At 43.8% G+C, this 16,809-nt stretch overlaps 1 protein-coding gene across 1 annotated transcript; it reads right to left on the reverse strand.

Annotated features, from left to right (window-relative positions):
* Window positions 1-489: 489 nt before the first annotated feature.
* LOC144947364 (transketolase-like) lies at window positions 490-16,560 on the reverse strand. The gene is made up of 14 exons (XM_078876643.1): window positions 16,399-16,560; window positions 14,248-14,365; window positions 10,756-10,869; window positions 9,335-9,432; window positions 8,746-8,937; window positions 8,196-8,323; window positions 6,291-6,484; window positions 5,668-5,832; window positions 4,722-4,878; window positions 3,811-3,941; window positions 3,109-3,192; window positions 2,500-2,596; window positions 2,104-2,223; window positions 490-1,170 (listed from the first exon to the last, which is right to left on the reverse strand). Exons 1-14 carry the CDS (start codon window positions 16,503-16,505, stop codon window positions 995-997), a joined length of 1,881 nt encoding a protein of 626 aa, XP_078732769.1. The 5' UTR covers window positions 16,506-16,560; the 3' UTR covers window positions 490-994.
* Window positions 16,561-16,809: the final 249 nt, after the last annotated feature.

Raw genomic sequence — 16,809 nt, forward strand, 5'->3', positions numbered from 1 at the left:
AAGGTTATTAGAAAGATTAGGTGTTAATCAATTGTGACACAACTTTGGTAAGTTGCTCAGAGATTTAATTGGTGTATTAGATTACCGACCTACAATTCTTGAACTATTTTATTCTCAAACTAGATTTACAAACGCAAATCTATAATGCAATACAGAATTTTTTTTGAGAAAGGTAAATGGACTCGCAACCTCGCACATCAACATGCACCACACAAACCAGGCGCACAAGGGCACAGGAAACTGGCGCTGGAGGTCAAGGGGTTGAGGAATCGTGCAGATTTGTGAAACTTGCAACCCCGCAGAGGGGCTTGCAGGCTGCTGAAGAGATCAACGTACAGACTGGACAAAGTTGTGTACAGACCACCTCCAGTTTCCTCCCACAAGTCAAACAAGCATTGATAGAACAAGCTGTGCATCCTATGCAGCCCCCCCCCCCCCTCTTAAATGTGTAAGACTGCAAGCATGAGGTAATGTCACAAAACGTACAAACAAAATTACTTAATCACTTTATTGGTCACTGATCAGTGGGCAAAAATTATTCATTTGAAGGCCAAATAACAGCAAGTGCACAAACACCCCCAAGCAGGGCTAGAAGACTAACAGGGCACAACAGTTTAATGGTGGAATCTTACTACTTGGTCATTTCAAGTCCGATGCAAATCTGTCTAGTTCAGAAAAACGTATCGGAATTTCACCCTTTGGGTCAAACATTTTCTGAAAAAGTATCAAGCGCTCGCACAACTACACAAACGTAACACAAATTAAGACCAACTGGTAAATGACCAACAGCTGCATTTCGCCAAGACTCGCCTGATTGTAGAAACTGAACGCACAAGGAATGTGGACAACTTAGTTTACTAGAAGCGCTATGGTCTGCGTACATTCAACCTCTTTGTATTACAAAGAGTGGCTCATCTTGTGACAAAAAAAAATGGAATTGTGTCAAAGCCAGGGTGTGGGGTGGGCAGCGCGATGACCAGCGCCCGCCGCTACTTCAGTTTCCCAAGACGAAGGCCTTGACGGTGGCGACGATGTGCGAGGCGCTGATGCCAAAGAGTTCGAGCAGCTCTGTGGGTTTCCCGCTCTGGGGCACGCGTGGCACGGCCAGGTGGCGCACCACAATGCCGGGCTGGGAGCTCACGGCAGCGCACACCGCCTCGCCCAGGCCCCCTGACAGCACAAACACGCAAAAGGGGTCACACACAACGCGGTGTTAGCGGCAGACATTGGGCTCAGTTCCTAGCACAGGTTGTTGCCACCGTTTAATCTGATCTGTTATAAAGACTGCATTTTTTAAATCGTTCGATGTCATAGGGGTGGGTTTTTTTCTACCCAAGAAGCCTGTTTTGGTGACTTGGGTGCACTATCTCACCATTACCGCCCTTCTCTCCGCTTCCTCTTTTGACTTTTTCAATGCGCTTTGCTTAGAACACATCCAAGATACAAGGCTAGCAACAATCCACCATTGGAATTTTTTTTATTTGGATCAGATTGGTCAATTGAGAGTATTTTATTGTACAAATCAGACAATACCAGGGGAAAATCCCAAATGAGACTTGAGACTTCAGCGTGGTAAATTACATCACTAGTTGGTACATCAGTAACATTCATCTCTGCGGGAGGCATGTGGATTACTCATCCATATTTATAGGTCAGAGAAAAATGCGATTGTGGCTACAAATTCATATTTAAAGAATGGTGGCAGGAGAGTAGCAGGGATATACAATTAAAATAACGAGTTTGAAGCAGGGCAAGGTTTGGAAACAGTTTATGAAATTAAACAAGTATACCACTTGGGTGTTAGTTATGTAAACGGCTTGGGTGAATAATGTACAATGCATATTGCTACAAAGTCCAAATATATCCCAATAGACTACAACCTGTCATGAATGGTGGTCACCTCCTGGCTTAACAACCCTATATGTGCATTATGGTTGATTTTGTCACGGGCCTTTTAAAAACAAAAGCATCAGCCTTTATACAAATTGTGTAAACACGAAAGCAGTTATCATGGAAACGGTTTCAACAGAAACTCGAGGCGAGCGACCCGGCGCAAGTGGACACACGGGAGGCCGCTGCACTGCAGTGGCGGCGACGGCTCACCCTCGGGGTAGTGGTCCTCAACCACCACCACGCGGCCTCCAGTGGCCTTTACGTTCTCGACAATCGTCTTCTTGTCTAGGGGCTTGATCGTGAACGGGTCGATCACGCGCACGTTCAGACCTAGGGGGGGCGGCGGGGGGAGGGACAGACAGGGTGAACGGAGCAGCAAGGTGAACAGCACACACTGCACACAGCGACTAGTTTGTGTAGTCCAATAAAAAAAGACATCCAATTGATGTATAAGGAATATAAAGACACCATAAAAGCAGCAAGTCTAATTAAATGCGTACATTTGATATACATATTACATTTCAAAAGCACTGCATTTGTATCCGATTATAGCAAGAAGATAGATTCATTTCGGTGTTGATGGGCAAGGAGATTAGACAGCCTCACCCTCGGATGCGAGCGTCTTAGCGGCCGCCAAAGCCTCGTGCAGCGTCACTCCCGCCCCGATAACCGTCACCTTGTCACTGTCACTCTTCAGCACCACCTGCCAGACAACACAAAACAGGTTATCAACGGGACCACACTTCAGCAAGTACAAAGACACTATAGTGTCTTGGGAAGATGACAAAGCAATCTGAAAACTTTTAAACAATCACAACTTAATTAAGGCAGCTGGGTGGCTCCGGATTGGCATTGCTGTGACCATAGGATAGAAAATTGGATTTTGGCAGCCCATAATAAAACTGGGTTTGCAAGCAGAAGAATTTCAGGGATTCAGCCAGGACATCATTGACAGCACAAACCATTCATAAAAGTATCTTTGGCCATTAATGCATCTTATTCCAGTTCGATTTTTATATTTCAGTTTGAACATGCAGTGAACACCCTGCAGATAATATAAAAACGATGCCCCCACCCCCTCCCCCCTAGTGAGACTATAGAGGCCTACTGGAGTGACTTGAGAATTCCAGGCCACTCTACGACAGGAAACATTTACTTCATTCACATTCAACATCCAATAACGAGACGTTTTAATCTCCCGGGCACCGTTCTCACCTTGGCCTTGCCGATCTCAAACTTCTCATCGTTGGCGTAGAGGATGTCCGTGTCGGGGCGGCTGCTACGGATGAAGCAGATGCCCTGGCATGCGAGAGGCACGGTGGTGTGGAACACAAGTTAGTGGCGCACGACTTGTGGAGTAGAGCCAGGCTTATGGAAATGGACTTGGAGGCAGATTCGATTTTTTTCCTTTTATCTTTCCAGATAGATCATACGTGGACATTATGCAACCAAATGGCTGTGTACAAAAACCTTATAAAGAATACTCATTAACAATAACAAAATAGTCGGCTGTAACGAATTGTTGGGTGCAGCAGTGGTAGAGCTATGAATGCACTACACTACGAACTCGGCCACCAGAGTTCCATTCCGGGCAAGTGAAAAGTGAACTAGTCATGTTCCACCCTTTAATCAAAACTGTTACCAGCGTGGTGACGTATAAAGGCATGGAAAAAGGAAACCAATTTGGTTCTCCTAATCTTACATTTCAAGTCTAGTTTTAAAATTCTGGGTTGAACATAATATTAAATAAAACTTCTAATTAATTTCAGGTAACAGCTTGCTCGAAAAGCAAACTCTTACAATTAATACCAAGACAGTTAAGTATGCTTCCCCAATGGGATTGTGGGATGCTGTTTCTTACGGTATTAACCCTAATCTTCAGGCTCTAGGCTGCAGTTGCAGGGGAGGGGGGGTAACCTTGGTGTTGGCAGAAAGCTCGACAGCACGTTCGGTCGAAACGCCATCCGAGGGGTAGAACACGGTAGCGGTGGGGATGGCGCGGAACATGGCCAGGTCCTCCAAAGCCATCTGAGAGGGCCCATCCTCACCTGTATGCACACACAAAGATCCCTCGTATAGCCTTAGACTGTAGCAGAAAGTGCTGCTAGTGAGCACCTATGAAGGCCGACACGGCGCACGAGGGGGTGGGTGGCCAGCACCACGCTCGGCCGCCATTGTTTCCCAATTGCCGATGTTTACACACCGCAGCAGTTACTCATTTGAGGCCGTGTCGACCCAAGGGAGACCCCCGCACTGGTTCAAATAATCGTCACTGGTGATGGCGGTGAGCTGGAATCAAACTTGGGTTGCTGGGCTCATAGCGCAGTGCGCCGTTACACTACCACTTCCACAAACAAACTAACGCCAACTGCATAAATAACAAGACAAAAGACCTATTTTAGATGGTGATACATTAAAATTACTGATATCAAACATAGCCGCCCTAACCACTACCCACAAATATTATGAATTGTTCACACACTAGAATGCAATGAAAGTAAAAAAAACAGCACCCGAAAAATGTAGACATGTTAAAAATCCAATTACTTAGCACTTTCCTGATCAGATGGCAAACTCAATACTTTCAGATATGAAACCATGAGTATGTAGGACCATATGAAATTCAACTTTGATACCGATACCTGCAGTATTGTGGCACAAGCTTAAGAGATATAAACTCTCCACATAGCCCAACCTTGCTATGACAAAGGAGGGTGTGAACATCTATGTGCCCAGACAACAGTTTAGTGTTGAGGCCACTATTTTTGTGAGAATGAAGACACCAGTGTATGTCACAGCCACTGGTGGGGACGGGGAGTACAGCTCACCGATGGAGACTCCGCAGTGAGAGCCACAGAAGTTGACGTTGGTCTGGGAAATTGCACCCATGCGGATCTGGTCGTACGCGCGGGACAGGAAGGCGGCGAACGTGCTGGCAAAGGGCACAGTGCGACCACGTGCCGCGCAGCCAATAGCCACGCTCACCTAAACACACGGGAATCAGGAGACAATGATCATTTCTCTTGACCGAAAGGATAATTTGGAAAGGCACAAGGTTGAGTAAGCTCTAAGGTTTATTCTATCTTGTTATCCCAACTCAACCAACACCGTCTCATGAGATGGAAGTATCTGTTTAGATCTCAGCAAGCATCTATTCAGATCTCAGCAAGGCAACCTTTCATGTCAGAGAATGTCTGCTTCTGTTGGGGCCATCGCCATCTTCAATTAAAATCACTCAAAATACAAAAAAATGTAATGCAGGGGAATTAAACTCACGATCAATATTATCTTTGTTTGCTCACTTCGTTTCAAAGTTAAATACACAGTAATTCGTCTAATTAAACTAATCGATGTTAAATCCAGAAAACAAAACAGAACGCTGCAGTGATAAAAACAGCACCATTCACCCTTCTGTGGACCACAGGTCACTTAAAAGGAGCTCATTAGCAGTAGCTATGCAAAAGCCACTTCTGTGGGCCATTGTCTAATACGAAGAGGCTGTGATGAATCCAAATACATTAGTTTCACGATGCAGAAAGTAGTAATGTGGGAAGGGAAATATCGGTGCCCAACACCCTTCGCACAGACACTACGTGCTTCTTTTAAAAACTGCACAGAACTGTTTATTTTCACGTTTAAAGAGGTAATGACACCTTTTTGTGGCAGATGTGCCAGAAAAGCACAACAAGTTAATCAAAAAATATAAAACGGACTTTACTTTTAAACTCTTCAAACACAGTGTCTGCCCATGTAATGTCAGCCCTCGTGTTTTACCATGTTCTGCTCGGCAATGAAGCACTCGATAAAGCGATCAGGGAAGTCCTTGCGAAACATGTCGGAGAAGGTGGAGTTCTTGGTGTCTCCATCGAGGGCAATGACGTGGCTGTTCCCGTGGCCAAGTTTGTTGAGGGCCACCCCATACGCCTTGCGCGTTGAGATCTGCAGTGCGCAAAAGACAAATTCGTTCGTGTTAATTTTACGAGAGTACGTTGGGTATTCGCGTCATTCGTAGAGCGCAATGCTGTCGCAAATATATCATTTCACAGACAGCAATAGTTTGCTAAATTAGGTGATATTGCTATGTTGTTTTACCAAACAAAGTAGTTTACACATACTTTCAGATTCGACCTGCTCTTTTTGATTAACAGGGGATAATTAATTTCCACTGAAGCAAATAATGCATGGTTTATAGACCCAAAGTATTAACCAGGGCAGCTGCTGGACTAATTGTGTAAACCTCTGGAACAAGCCGAAAATATCTACTACCCGTTCAGCAATGTCACGTAGGAATATAAAATTGCACCTGCAAAATGTCACTAAAATCCAATACTTAGGTGATGTTTTTTTACAAAAAAATAAGTCTTTTAACAGCAAGCAAAACCCCTCCAACTACTCGCCTTATCTCCCAGTTTGTAGGAAGGAGGTGAAGACAGTTTGACGTTGCTCACGTCCACCACAGGTGCATCTTCGGTGGGAAGTTCTGGACACAGCTTCGTTGCGTTGGAAATCTTCTTCTGAATGACCTGCACAACCTCCTCCACCTTGTCCTTGGGAATGGGTTTGCCATGCCAGTTGTCCTGATCCTCAACACCTGTCACATTTTAAACAAACAATTGGATTTGTTAACAATTACAGTCCATGTGTGCCGTCTGTGGGGCTACGAGATATGCAAAGGTCAAAAAAGCAAAACCTATTGTTGCAAATGTATTTCTATGATCCGATATCTACACTGCCCACCTCCACTCCAGGTACTGATCAGCATAGTGATGGAGAAGGCCCTCAACCAACAACAACATTGACAGAAGGGTTGTCTACTAACCCACGAGCTATAAACAATTATATTTGGAATTATTGCAGAGCAGTGCATCGCCCCATGTTTGACAACGGGTGACGGAAGATGGTATTACAGGACTACTTCGTAGATAACTTCAGTTATCCTTGCTCAATTTAGGCATTCTGGACCCCCACTTGCCTAAGTATAGGATGTATTAGTTGCAATGAAACCAAATAGAATATGTAAGTCCTAAAGAGCTAGAATACACTGAACTAAGTGTGAAAGTAAATTTAACTATGATTTGAGCAGCCGTTACGCAAACGAGCTGAAACCATCACATGAGAACCCGGTTTAAATCGTAATATTACCAGTGAACTCATTGATGACACACTAAACATTTATAAGCATTTATGTTACGAGTCTACACACTCGCATGGATACTATTGTTGTGAGATATTACATTTAATCACAATATTGCCCGTGAATTCAATGAGGTCCCATTAGCCAGTTGATAAGCGTGTAGCCAAACCTACACACTCGCACGTACACTATTGTTAGGGACATTTCATTAATTGCATAATCTAACCAATGAACTCATTGATGGACACACTAAACATGTATAAGCACCTATGTTACAGATCTACACATTCACATGAATACTATTGTTTTCAGATATTTCTTTTAATCACAGAATCTTGCCCGAGAATTCATTGATGTCCACTTTTGCCATTAGGCACATGTTTCTTTAGCGTGGTTCCGTATGAATATTGTTATTTTTTTAAGGAATTTCCTATCGTCGCACTACTATGAGGAGTTCATCTATTGTTATATGGCTCAGTTTAACAACGCAACCATTGAGGGTTAATTGTACGGACCGATGAGTAGGACATCTACAGGAGTACTATGGTGGCAATTCCGATGTAACCCAAAAAAAACTATTTTGGATATTGGTTAGCAAAAGTCGACATCTTAAACTGTTTTTAGATATTAAAGTTGCTTAACACAGAAGAGCGAGTGGTTCCTTCCGAAGTTCATGCATAATAATCTTAATTATAAGAACTGTATGCTGCGGCGAGATCTGAACCCGAAGACCAGACATAATTACACTAAAACATAATCAGTAAAAGTCAAAGCGAGAATCATTGTATTATCACAATTGGTAATACACCCCTAGACAATGAAGCCGAGCCAATAATAATAATAATACAAGTAACTACACACACACCTATTGATCATAATACAAGCTAACACGCATCAAAAACTCCTACACACATGCACATAGATCATATATATACATTTCCACGTAATATTTATACACATTTAATCACACCTACGATTGATCATATTATATTTACACCCAATTAACATGAAAAACACACATTTATTTTATAAATGTTCCCAATTAGCATAACTACATTTGCATAATTCATAAAAGTGCATAATCTCATAAAATTACATCTTTTACATTTTTCATTTCATTTCCATATTTTTTTTTTAAACAACACATTGCACTGCTCCCACCACTCACCAGGAATGCCCTTTCCTTTGAAGGTCTTTGCAATGATGGCCGTGGGCTTCCCCTTGGTCTGGCTGGCAGTCAGCAGGGCCTGGCAGAGTTCCTCCACACTGTGGCCATCCACCACCAGCGTATTCCATCTGCATCCACCATCGAGGCGGCATTTAAACAAAACGGGCAAAATTAGTCTTAAAGCGCTATATTTAATGTAATTAGGCATCGTAAAATAACTTACCATTTTGAGCAACGTATAAAACCAAAATAGGTGACACGGGGAGTTTAGAAAATATAACGATTAATCGGATTAAGTCAACGGGTAATATTTTTAATACTCTTGATAATTAACTTAATAAATTTATGTCAGAGCTCTAAATAGTCACAATATTAAAGGAGCTCATTTGAGCAAACTACACAAAGGCAGAAAAGCAGACTACATGCCAATTGGCTGTAGAAATAAAAAAAATAAAGCCCAAGTTAATTGTTTAAAAAAGACAAATTTAGTTGACATCTTCCTTTAAACAACATGCCACGCGAGATTTCACGCAAACATCCGAGTACTAACCCGAAACCCTCGCAGCGGCTTTTGTAGACGTCAAAGTTGTGCTGCAGGGGGGCAGCCTCGCTCTGTCCCAGGCGGTTCACGTCGAAGATGGCCACCAGGTTATCCAGGTTGTAGTGGGAACCAAAGGCCATGGCCTCCCACACGGAGCCCTCCGACGATTCCCCATCGCCAAGGAGGCAGTAGACGCGGTAGCTGTGGGCGGAATGACAAGACAGAAGGGCCAAGGTGCTACACGTCAGATGGGGAACATTTTCTTCATCAAGAGACGAGGAGTTTCAATTTACCCTTGGGGAGGGTGGGCACAACACAGATCACAGGTCACCGTCACTGCAAGAGAGGACTCTTGCAGTGACAAACATGACAAAGCTCACTAAAATTAGAAACACGGAGGCAGTAAACAAAATTAAAGCATGCTTGCATATTTTAATTGAGAATGCTTGAAGCAAATTGGTTTACTTTGCTGCATTACAAAAGACCCAAACGCAATGGATCCTCAAGTCTGGCTACACATTCAACCTTGAGTGTAAAACTGCTTATAATTTAAAATTGACACTGCCAGAGGTTCAAGGATGCCAGGACATTAGCAGACCTTGCTTTGTCGAAGTTCTTCCCAGTGTAAGCCATCCCACAGGCAGCGCCAAGCCCTTGACCCAGGGAGCCCGTCGCCACATCCACGAACGAAAGTTTCTAGCAGTACAAGATGGCATGGCACAAATAATTCAGTTGTTAAAAACTGTTTTGGCACATTCTGTTAGCAAGTGACCCATCAAGGTTAGCACAGCACATAAGAGCGGTTCCATGCTCAGCTACATTTATTGACAAAAAATAAGATGCTCACAAAAAGTGATTTTTTTTTTGTTTATTTAATAATAAAAAAATCAGAGCTGATCTGGGAGGCAGCCCTTAGGACAAGTCCAGTTAGCACTTGCCGGGAGGTGTTGGTTCAGGCTGGGAATCAAACAGGTCATCAAGATTACAGCAGTGCATGTGTAGTGACATCGCGGATGTCACCGTGTAATGCCGGCCCTAGAGGCACGGAGTGCGATGTATAGACATCGCGGACACCACTTATATGCGAGTTCAGTACCAGCCCTAGAGGGGCTCGGTGAGCGCTGACTGACAGCGCTGGATGGCACCACGCTCTGCGTGCAGTGCCAGCCCCTACAGGATAGGGTGAGAGTGCCGGCCACGTGAATGGGGTTACTATAGGCCGTGGCACTTGCTTGACCCCAGAGGACACGTGACCGGTTAAGTCGACACAGGGCCCCCAAGTAGGGGCTAGGGGTGGTCATGTGTCAGGGTCGAGATCCTGCTCGAGGATTCTCGAAGGTGGTCGTGGCTAAGGGCGGACCCAGCCACGCCACAGAGGATACAAGCCGGGTACCCCGAGAGGGACCGGCTGCTGTTGTTTATCCTGAAAAATCTACGTTCTACATCCTACAGAGTCTCCAACACGTGGACCTGGACCCAAGCTGTGGTCCGGTCCATTGTAGCTAGTTAGTGTAATTAGTGCAGTTAGCCTGGTGGTCACCACCACAGGTTGTTATCTTAAGGGGCAGTTACCCCGTGTGTTGTATTAATAATACAAGTTGCCTCCAAGAAGTGCATCTGCGACTCAGTTGAACTCACTACACATGAACCACTGCACACCCGTTGACCAGACACCCCAAGGTCTAAACCGAAACATGAACTTTGTGAAATGCAACACCAGCCACGCCATATCATGTGTTGCCAAACCATCCCAACTGTTCCCAGAAGAACTGGTGATCAGCATCTGTGATTGATTGAATGGGGCAAGGTGCCCAGTTGCAATTTTTCTGCACCAAAATTAACTTTCAAATGGGGTGGTATGGCTATATCAGCAGATTAATGCTTACACAAGTAAAATTAAGTCCCAAATTTCAACACGAACTCCAGACATGCAATGAATGTCAGATGTGTTTTAGGCCATTCTGTGTGAAAACGTCAGTATAGACAGTCCCTCCCAGGGGGAGGTGTCAAGGAACTTACAGGTGTAGGATGTCCCTCCAGATCAGAATCAATCTTGCGGAGATTCAAGAGGTCAGACTCTGCGATATATCCAGCCTCAGCCCAGGCGGCATACAGCACGGGCGCAGCATGTCCCTACAAAAAAAATCAGCACAAACGTAAAGCAAATGATAAGAATCACTACACTGGTCATCTCGCCAGGCTCCTGCAATGTTGTCACTTCAATTTGTTAGAAAACCCAAGACTCTAAGCTTTCAGCAATGTTAACACTTCATACTTAAAGTAAACTACGAAGAAACCACTGGTATCATTCCCTTGCAAGTCACAAATCGTTAAACAATTTACAATAATTCTGAACAAGCGGGTGACATTCTTTTCTCAGCTGACAATTCAATTTAAATAAAAAAACAGCAGCTGTGCCAAGTGTCTTGCAGCAAAACTTTGCGTGTTGAAAGAAAAAGCTACAGGGAGCAGGATCAACATTAATTCCCATGGGTCTGGTCTCGGGGAACAGGTGGCTCTGGTGAAAAGCTCAAGGATGTCATATATGCAGGGTCATGCATTGCTGTCACCAGATTTTTTCACCCCCAATGAAACCCTACGGCAGCTGTCTTGCGGGTGGCAACAGATGCAGTGGCCAATTATATAGGATTAATTTAAGCAATCGCAACATGGTATAACATTAAGCAAATAACCACCCTACAATTGACAGAAAAAATGAAACGAGATTATAAATATATACATTTTTTTAAATCTTCAGTTACATGCCTAGGGTGGGGCAAAACTTATTTTATCCCAATACTTTACAAAGGCAAGCGTGTACACTACTAGACAACTCGTTTTGCATGGCACAACCATTTATGGGACACTTCGTTCGTATGGGCCGGGAGTGTTTAAATGTTTCTATGTTCAGAGGTTGGCAAGCTGGTAAACAGCTTCAGGAGCAAAGCCTAAAGTTAACTGCAGGTTAATGACCTCTAAAACTCAGGACATAAACGGCCACCAATCAAGGTTCTCATTGCTTTACTGCACAAAAAGAATCAACGTACACAACTCATAGGGGAGTTGCAACCGACAGAGGAAAACCAATTGACAGTACATAATCCACCACCTTGATAATGCACGCATAACTCAACCATGTCTGGTGACAATCACGGAAAGTCTCCAAACACTGATTTTAAGGTAGTTAATAAAAAATGTTTAAGCAAAAATCACCAGAGCTTCCGGTTAATTGTGTTGCACAATATAACAGTACAATCTATAAAGTCCAAACTGAAGTCTCACAATGGGGAAGTGCAAATACTCTATGAACTCAAACTTATTTTAATTTTCTACCTATGAATGAAATATTATACATACATCCGAATTAACAGTACCCAAGGGGTTAATTTAATCGCATTGCTTATTGGAAGTGTTAAGATAGACAAAATCACTGCCATTCAGATTCAATAAGTACATGGCAACAAGAAAAATACAATGTTGTTCTGTGGGAACAAAACACTAGGACATTCTATTAAAATGTAACTTTCTATAGCCTAGACTGTTGTTTTTAATAGTTACATTATTTCCCTCATGATAAACCAAAGCAGCATGCCAAAAACATACCATTCGATAAATGGATACAAATAATCGTACTCTATAACTCGGTTGGCACATCGAGATCATCTTTCGATCAGTAAACATTCAGGCCTCAACAGCTCATACAATACATTGCAACACAAGCTCTTTTTATCCATGAGGTTTCATAAGTGGTGGTGCAACGCCGATTTTTTTTTTAAATGGGGGGGAAATAAATCTCAATTAGAATTGTGGCCAGCAGTTTTTATTAAAGCAACAGTAGTTCCACTGTAAACATCGAGAGGATCGTGGCATTAATCCATCCTACATTTGAAAACTGTAACCTTTCAAAAACTGCCGTGGTAATGGGTCAAGCCCCTCCAGTGTTGCAATGAAGGTTCAAAGTGCACATTTTCAGCATCAACGAAAAGAGCAGGCATTCCAGGGTTCCACATTTTCTAATGCCAAATCCAAATCTCAACACCTTGCCAGGAAATATGATCTTTAATACGATTCAAATAATTATCATCACCACAACACTACGATTAGCGCAGTTGGCTACATTACTGTGTGAAAGACGTTCAATATACATATACCACATGCAATAATCGTTTACAATTGATAATGACATGCTTAGGTTATATGCAGGCACATGAGAGTGAAATTGAGCGAGACAGAATATAAATGTGTAAAAATTGAGAAAATCCATCGCACACTCGAATCTTGACAAGTTGTTGAATCGCCAGGGAGCAAATAGATGCATGTCCATTACTTTTCCATAAATATTCTTTGTGCTGCAGTGGAATGGCAATGTTTAAAGGCTCATTTGAAATTTTAAAATAGATTTGAATTTATATTCTTCCCAGTATTGTTTAGCTCCGTCTACAAATTGATGAATAAACGGCTATGGTCTATTTTAAAGCCTAATGATGAAAAACTGTGGGTCTGGAGGAGTGTCCAAACAGCACGACATACCTATGCAGTTCAATTGGCTGCCACACCCTGAGCACGGTTTGCCAAGTCATTTAACAAGCCAATAAGTGCCCGAAACCAGCAAGTCATTGTGCATTGCATAATAGTACAATGACAAACCATCAGCTCCCATAACTAATAAAAAATATATAACACTACATACGTTCTTATTCCATGCAAACATATATTCCAATGATCTTTAAGTGCTCGTATCTAAAATATATCGGTGCAAACGAGCATTTTTGAGAGGCACTTACGGTTTTTGAACCAGTGGTGGAAAATCAATTCCCATGACAAGCCCTAGCCTGCATAAGAGTGGTACTATTTTAGCAACCTTGGTGAGATATGGTAGGAATACGTGTCGTTAAAACCCGCCACCACCCGACACGGCCAACTAGCAAGGGTTGTCACATAAACAGAACGTGGCCAATTCGTCACTAGTACTGCACACCAGTGTGTTGGAGAGCCAAGCCTTACTAGTTGGCTATGTCGGGTGGTGGCAGGTTTTAATGACACATTCATATATTTACGCGATCCAACCCAAAAAACCTCTAGTATGGATGACATTGGTCACAGAAGCCTACGTGTTAAATATGGTAGGAAGTTGACTCCCAGGGAGATTTGCACTCCAGGATTCAGAGCGAGTAAAACACGACAACTGCACCACAAAGTATTTTGAACAAATTAAGTTTGTATTTTTGGCATGCGTCACTTTACACCGCTGGCGATTTAATAATTGGGTAACGATATAAGAATTGATTCTTTGTCCTATTTTAACCATCTGGTTTATAAAGTTTATGTGCTTTGTCTGCCAAATTAGCCAAAATGCAAACTTTGCATGTATCTCGAGTCGTATTTACATGCAACATAAGAGAACCAATTGCATTGTAATATTTCACACACTGCCTTTAAAGCAAACTATCAAACAGCATTTACACCGTGACACCAATACTTCGAAGCAAAAACGCCTGTTCGTGACAGCACCTTGGATAGTACAAAGCGGTCGTTATTGACATTGCCGGGGTCATCCGCCTTATACTTCATGCCGTAGAAGAAGAGCGTGGACATTATCTCTGCAGCACTGCAGCATGATGTTGGGTGGCTGTGCAGAACAGGAACAGGGCAACAACAACAAAACACAAGCAATACTTAAATGAGTTTTCAACATCGGTCAACAAGGGGGTTGCAGGCAGTGTGCAGGAGATGGATGGCCAGGGCAGCTCAGGAGAGGGGTCAAGAGCACCCAAGCTGGCACTGCCGAAATTCCTGGGGGTTCAAATCAAGGCAGTCGCCTGCCATGAAACCGTGTTCTCAAAAAGGTTGCATTTCCAGCACTGGGAATTAAAAACATGCTTTAACAGTCATGCAACAAAAACATTACCTCTCGTATATTATTGCAATGCAACGAGGGAACCAAATGGATACTCATATCAATGATAGCAACAACTGTCATAGGGATTTTAGATGAGGATTTCTTTAAAATTATACAAATTAAATCTTGACATTTCTTCCTGCCTCAGCAGTCCCGCCTGCTGTATTTTTTCACCTAAAGACGATTGCTTTTGTTGCGATCAAAACGTCGTGATTTTTTTAAAAAAATTATTTTTCAATCTACATTACTTTACCGAAAGACTCAATAGTATGATACGAATTAAACTTTAATGGTTCTGTACTGCATTGAACGGGCCCAGTGTTAGCGGAAGGCTCCTTCCTGGCTGCGGTAAAGCAATGCGGCAGATTTAGTTCAACTCGCAACGTTCTTTTGACGATATAAGAACATTTAAAGCAGCCAAGAATTTGGGCTGGTTAGGCGAAAACTACTGCAAAAACACTGGTTCGGAAGGGATATAGGCGGAGGGAAAAAACCCGCTTTACAAACGCTTTAATACGGTAAAAACAAGACCTTTGCACGCGCACCGCCCTCTGTAAACTCATTACCGGATCATGCCGGACGTGTTTATATACTGTACTTTAAAGCTGGTTCATCAAAACTGTACGTTGAAATGTTATCATGCTCAGACAAGCCCACCAAATATTTCGACAGAACGGGTTAAAAGTCAGATGTACTCAAATTATGTTTGCGTTAACCTTACAAAACCCCTGTGCTACTACATCCCCAACTTCCACAAGGAAACCCAAAATGACTCGTCACTCCACACAGACGCGAAATCGAGATGCGAATTCGCACGAAGGTACAATCTAGAAGCCACAAGCCATGCTCTAATCCACTGCTGGACGATGGGCCTCCCACCTGAGCCATCTCACGATCCTGCAGATGCCAACCATCCACGCAAATGCATGGGCGCAGGCCGATTTAATCGCTTTCACATCGCTCCATCTCCTGGTGGAGGGTCCTAGGACGAGCTCCACCCGACACGAATCTTTACCGTCGCCTCTTCTTTGAACATCTCTGCCCCAGCTACAGTAATTCTTGTGTCACGATGGAAGCAAACCCGCGTGCTTTCTGAAATCCATTGCGTTTCCCCTCCGTCTCCAAAATGCAATTACAATCATTCGTAAAACAAAATTGAGACCGTGACATTGGTGATAATTAGCACTAAAAAAATGCACATTCGCGTAACAGTGCTTATTAGCTACGGCACGTGGCCGATATCAATAAAAAAGTCAGCAAAGGGTCAAACTATTACACAAAAAAGTGTAACCACGGTACTATAATCTGGACAATTGCCTTAACAGGCTTGCCAGGAAACGAGAAGTTGCATTATTTTCACACAAACGCAGTTTACACGAACACGACTCTAACGTCGCATTACTGTACAGCACGGCGATTGCAGCCACTCGTGTTCAAAAATCGGCGGGCGCAGGCGTTTAACTACGACATTTTTAAAAGCCACATAACCCAAATTCTTACACTAAGCCCACTGGCGCTAATTCAATTGCCCACGAGCGACATACAGACGGCAGGTGCACACAGCGAGCGAGGCTTAGGATGTTTGGCCTCCATCATCACCGTCTGGGCCACTGCTGGGAATTTAAGGCATTTCACGCGGCCAGCCCTCATTTCACTTAAAAACCCTCGACTCTTTATTTTGAATCAGCCACGGACGGCGACGACGCTTTCACCGCGCGATATCGACCGCGGCGCGCTCGCCACAGTCTCGCGATGCCACCGACCCCGAGTTGGAGGCGCAGGTCGCTCGGATGGAGTGGATTCGCAGGCGATTGGCGGTGTCCCTCAGCGCCTGCAGCTTCTCGCCGCTCGGGAGTCGTTGTGCCGCCATTGCCTCGATTGCTTTGCTGCTGCAGCCTCAACGTGCCCCCGGCCCTTTTATAGAGGGGAGGCGGGCAAAGCACCGCGCCCAGGAAGAGCCTCCGCGATTTTTTGGGTCTCTAGCGCAGCCCTCCCCCCCCGGCCCTTGTGTAGAGGGAGGCGGGCAAAGCACCGCGCGCAGGAAGAGCCTCCGCGTTTTTTTGGGCTTCTTTCGCTCGCGACCGCTTTGGCTCGTGGCGATCTGAAATGCCACGAGATCTTCCGGAATAATCCACCTCTTCTGGAAGAACCCTCAAGAATGCAGAATTTTTCGC

This window comes from Lampetra fluviatilis, chromosome 44 (genome assembly GCF_964198595.1).
Source record: "Lampetra fluviatilis chromosome 44, kcLamFluv1.1, whole genome shotgun sequence".
In the NCBI taxonomy this organism is placed as follows: Eukaryota; Metazoa; Chordata; class Hyperoartia; order Petromyzontiformes; family Petromyzontidae; genus Lampetra; species Lampetra fluviatilis.